At 25.1% G+C, this 5,747-nt stretch overlaps 1 protein-coding gene across 1 annotated transcript in view; it reads right to left on the reverse strand.

Annotated features, from left to right (window-relative positions):
- LOAG_18610 (hypothetical protein) overlaps positions 1 to 5,747 on the reverse strand; it is a gene marked incomplete at its 5' end in the record, with an annotated part of 14,434 nt that overhangs the window by 4,244 nt on the left and 4,443 nt on the right. The window contains 3 exons of the mRNA XM_020451273.1: positions 27 to 83; positions 236 to 342; positions 3,057 to 3,336. Coding sequence (XP_020304960.1) covers positions 27 to 83; positions 236 to 342; positions 3,057 to 3,336 — 444 coding nt within the window. The remainder of the gene's footprint in view (positions 1 to 26; positions 84 to 235; positions 343 to 3,056; positions 3,337 to 5,747) is intronic.

Below are 5,747 nucleotides of genomic sequence, written 5' to 3' on the forward strand. Positions count from 1 at the left end.
ATGTGTCGGATTAAACTGCTCCAAACCTGTCGTACAACAACTTGATACACCTGACGAATCTTCTTGACCAAACTGTGAAAGGGCTAAAAAGAAGAGCTAATAACGAAAACATAATTATTTCTAAATGAGACATTAATTATTCTAATTAACAAGAGTTTATCCTAGTTTTATTTTGTCAATTAAAAAGATAAATTAATATATTTTACTTATAGTATGCTTGCAAAAAGTAATGTACCTTTTCGAGAAGGAAGTTGACTATCATTTAGATTACTATCTTCATAATAGCTATCCTCAAAGAGTAATACTGAATTACCCATCACTGAATCTGTACCAAAGCAAATCCTGAAACATCATGAAATTTTTTTATTCGAATTTTAATAAATGAATAATTTCCCCTTTCTATACATCAATTGCAAACACATTTTTTTTTAATCGTTAATTAATTTAATTTAATTAAGAACCGCATGCATGACGAATCTTGACTTCATTGATCTAATAATGTAATTTTATCGTATTTTTCAAAAAATTTATCGTATTTTTCCTATAACGAAGTTCATTATCATTTACTGATAATAAATGTCAATGTAGTAAAAATAAAATGCTAAAAATGATCGTAATGAAATTATTTGATGATAATAGTGGTAATAGTGGGAATTAATTCAAACTAATTTGAAGCATATCGAAAAAAAACGATTGATAATTATTTAGTTATGACATTACTTATTTTAATTAATTTGATTAATATGGTATATTGATATTAACGCATATTTATTGATATGAATGATATACATATAACATTTACTGATATTATTGATAATTATTCATTGATAATTAATTATTTATTTTTGTTGTAGAAGTAAATTACCCGGATAAACTTCTTTTAATTTCATTAATTATATGCGCAAAATGTTTTTCATATAAATATGGTATTTCGTAAAATATGGTGCGAAATATTAGTATACCTATGCTATATTTACATTACATGCATTATGCAAGCATGCTATCCTTATCACTAATAATTATGATATGCAAGGTAGTAAAGTCGGGTTGGAATACTACATGTAATATGAAAAGGTGTGGAAAAATAAAGATGAAAATATTGCATCCAACGTACGTGAACATATTACATCACCGATTATCGATCATTTTCAATTATTGTTGAATTTTTAAATTTTGTTATAATTTAAAATTCATTAATTTCATACCATTTTTCTCAAAAAAAAAACAAAAAAGAAATCTAAGCAAAGTTAATTTTAGAAATTTATAGTTTACATTAAAAGTCAATTAGCAGAAAGTTTGATTTACGTCATGAAAAAAAAATCAATTAGCTAACTTTTCATCCGTTAAATGAATTTCTTGCGTATTATGAAATTTTTTTTTTATTTTTTCGAATACATAAGTTAGTGATTATCGTCTAAAACAAAAAAGCTAAAATTTATTTTACTGATATTTTGCTGAAGTGAGAAAAAAAGGGGGAATTTTACTGATTTATTGATATTTCGATATTTTGCTAAGGTAAAAAAAGTGAAAAAATAATTTTTCTTTTCCATCGAATTATTTCATTCCATTTCATTTTTAATTTTTTGCAAATTTCCCATTTCCAAGCTAAAAAATAATCATATATTTTTATCGTTTTGCTAACATATGCTATTGAAATTTTTTTTTGAAATATGCAAAAGAAATTTTTGTCAGTTGATAAAATTTGTTGAAAAAAATTATTCTTATTTTCTTTTCTTACTGAATTAATACTGTAACTGTCGCTGAAATCGCGACGAGAAGTAGTGAATCAATAATTGCTTTGATACTATTGGTATAATGTATTGTATGTATAGATATACTGTGCAATGTAAACTAATATTGTATGTCCACTATATTTGTGTTCTCGAATAATAATAATTCTTGTGATCCCAGATGTAATCTCAGAATTGACCTCGGAATTGACCTCAGAACTATCCAAGAATCCGCCCAATTTGAGGAGGAAGATCCTGAGCACCAAATCGTGTTCCAACAGGTCGGTTGGGAAAACGATAACGGGCGTCATTTGCGCATTGATTCCCCTTTTGTTCATATTGATATTATGATTGTTGAATTTGTTTCTGTATTAATCAACTCATAGGAATAAAGGTTTAATTACCCATGTTTAAGGTAGTATCAATTAAAGAGGTCCTCAATTTCTGTCACGGTTGAAGAAAATCGGCGACAGTAACAGATACATTGAAATTCCATTTTATTTTTTTCTTAAATTTTCATTTTCAAAATTAAAGAAGTATTATTAAATTAATTTTCCAAATAAAATGATAATTATAAAAAAATCATATCTTCCTCTCTTCTTTTCTTTTTACCTTTTTTTTTCGTCAAATTCCAATCATTATCTTTATATTCATATTAATCTAACATAGGAAGTGCAGTAACATTTTGTTTCAAAAAGTGATAGCTTTTTTTTTTTTGCCAGTTACGTAATACACGCTATATTAGCATAATCACGTGATAAGCTATGGTTGCATAAATAATACGCCAATTTTATCTTTCATAAAATTCACCGTATCATTTCTATAATATAAAAAGGTTGTAATTTGAATATTAATAATTAAAATTAGCTAAAAAAAAGGTCGAAGAACTACGTAATAACCGTGTACTTAAGCGTTCTCAAAAAAAAAAAAAACGATATGTTATCTAAAATTGAATATATTTTACTATTTTTCCTCAAAAAAAAAAAAACAAATCAAAAAAAGTGAGCATTCTCAATTTGTTTTTGCTTAATAATAGCTATTTCCAATAAATTTCAATAAAATACTAAAAAAAAATGTAAAAATTTTCTATAATCAACAATTACTTGCAAATACATCTTGTCTGTGTCCGTGTTTTTTCTTTTTTTTTTGTTAATAATTATTCCTTGTAATAATTTCCAATCGTTTTTTAATAAATGATTTATACATGTGATTGTTTAATAATTTTCTATATTTTATAAATATTTGCAAATATTTTTGTTTTTTTGTTCTTTGTAATTATTTTGTAATCTTTAATCTTTAGCCTTTTTTTAATAATTATTTCCATACCTATGATCTTCTTTAGCAATTGGTTGAACAGGATGAGAAATGATTGTTGTTGGTGGTGAAAAAAAATCTGCTGACATTGGAGATATTGTCTGAGTGTAATGTCCAGCTAATGAAGCAGCAGATGTAGTAGTAGTAATAGTAGTAGTAGTGATCGCAGTAGTATCAGTAGTAGCGGTGGTGATAATTGCTGCTGATAATGAATCAACTGGTAATGGTGGTAAGCGTCGATGAACTGATACGGTTGATGATGGTAAATGAGTGAGAAATCCTTCAGGTAATACTAAAAAATTCATTATCTTAAATTTTGGTAATTTTTGAAATAAATTTTTGGATATTTTCTGGAAATGAATTTCATTTATTTTTTGTTATTAAATTAATATATGCTAAGATATTGTCATGTAAATATATTTGGATATAATTTAGTATAACAAAGAAAACCGATTGCAAACAGAAAAGAAAAACGGATGAAGGGAAATTTTCCGGAAAATTTTTGCACTTCCTTTTCTTAGTAATAGTAGCAGTAGTAGTAGTAGTAGTAATGGTGATGATAATAATTGGTTTTAAAATTACAATTTCTGAAAAAAAAGAACTTCCTGTCATTTTTCATCTAGTACTTTTCATTTATTCACTAAGATTTTGGAACAGATTTGTTATCATTAGTATGATAAGGAATGAATGATATCAAATATTACTGCTGAACATATTTATGACAAGTTTTAATAATACTGAAACGACGAATACGGTAAATGTAAAGAACAGAGAGAGAGAGAGAGGAGAGAGAGAGATAAATGATTTTTAAATAACTAATAGTTTTAATTTTTAGCTCAAATAATAAAGGTGAAATTCGATAAAGGTGAAAGGTGAAAGTCTTTCTTTTTAGGTTAAAATTTTAAAATGGTCAATAATAGCTTAATATTATTCTTTGCAGTCTTTCCTTTTGGGTTAAAATTTTAAAATGATCAGCAATAGCTTGATATTATTCATCTCTTATCATGCTAATGATAAAAAATTTAAATTCAAAATTTTATTGCATAAATGGGAAAAAAAAGTTAAATTACAGCAATAATTAGATTCTAATGATTGTCATCATCTTTCAACCTATCAATCAACATGTTGGCATCAAATTGTGACAATTTCAATTACAATAAAAATGAATTTAAATTTCAAATTTAATATTTTCATCAATTTTTCACGCAAAAAAAATAGAAAAAAGGAAAATTCTCTTCCTAAAATGTCCATCTAAAAAGGTAAAGAAAAAAAAACTAGAATTGACAGCAAAATAATTTGGACACATGTCATCATAATTCGATAATATTGTGAAGCTAAATGGAAATTTCAAAGTTTTAAGCAACATCTAGTGAATATAATACATACATACATACATACATACACACACATACACACACACGCACACACACACACACACACAAGTTAATAAAGAAAATAATGAATTAGTTAAATGGCAAATTACTAAGATATGAATGAATCTAATTATGAAGTTGTTTTAATTTATATTCAAATGAATGGTGGGGGCACGAAATGGACATTTTTATTAAAATTGTCCACAGAAGAATATTTGATTACATTAAACTACGAATGCTTAATTAATTACAGAAAAAAAGAAAAATAAACAAAAAGAAAGGAAGGAAAGAAGAGAGAGATTTATCCAGTCATTGATGAAAATAAAATGTTGAAATTCTAAATGCTGGAAAAAGAGGGTAGAGAAAAAAGGATTGGAAATAATAATAAATAATAAATTATACATTTTTTTTTAAATTTAATTTAAACAAAAAAATTCGTTCAGTAATTGATATCATCAAAATTCTTTGAGTTTGGATTTTGTAAAATTTTCGCATGATTTTATATATTTGATAAGATTTCCAATGATAACTTATTTCAATAAAAATGAGAATAACAAAAAAATGCAGAAGAAAAAATGCTAATGAAATAAGTAACAGGAAAAAACTGATAGGATACTCTGTGCTGGAAAAAATATGATAAGGAAATGATGGCAGTTGATGATGCTGATGATATTTGACAATTTTAATAATAATAATAAGAAATAGTGATGACAATGATGGTAAGAGGAAACATGATAATAATAATTAATAGTAATAGTAATAATAATAGTAGTAATAATAATAATAGTAGTAATAATAGTTAGTAATAATAGTTAGTAATAACAGTAATTGATGGTAATTAATAGTAACAATTAATAATTAATGATAATATTAATAATAATAATAATAATAATAATAATAATAATAATAATAATAATAATAATAATAATAATAATAATAATAATAATAATAATAATAAAATTCCCATTACCTTTATTTTGTTATTATTATTATTAATTATTATGAATTACAAAAAATTGTTAAAGAATAAAGGAAATGTAGAAGAGGGAGAAATGAAAGGTCAGGGAGAAATAAAAGCGGTAATATATATCCTTATTCATTTTCAAAATGATAACCATGACACTTTTATGAAGAACTGAATTGGTCGATAGAATTGCGTAATAGCCGTTAAGCGGTAATATCACTTTGAAGTTTTATAGTTAAAAAGGAAAAGGTTTAGTTGAGGAAAGGAAGAGAGAGAGAGAGAAATGATAATGCAACAATGTGTGGTTGACCTTCACCGATAACCCTTTCTATAATATTTGTAAAACCATTCTCACTTTGTTTATTA

Source organism: Loa loa (genome assembly GCF_000183805.2).
Source record: "Loa loa unplaced genomic scaffold supercont3.397, whole genome shotgun sequence".
Classification (NCBI taxonomy): domain Eukaryota; kingdom Metazoa; phylum Nematoda; class Chromadorea; order Rhabditida; family Onchocercidae; genus Loa; species Loa loa.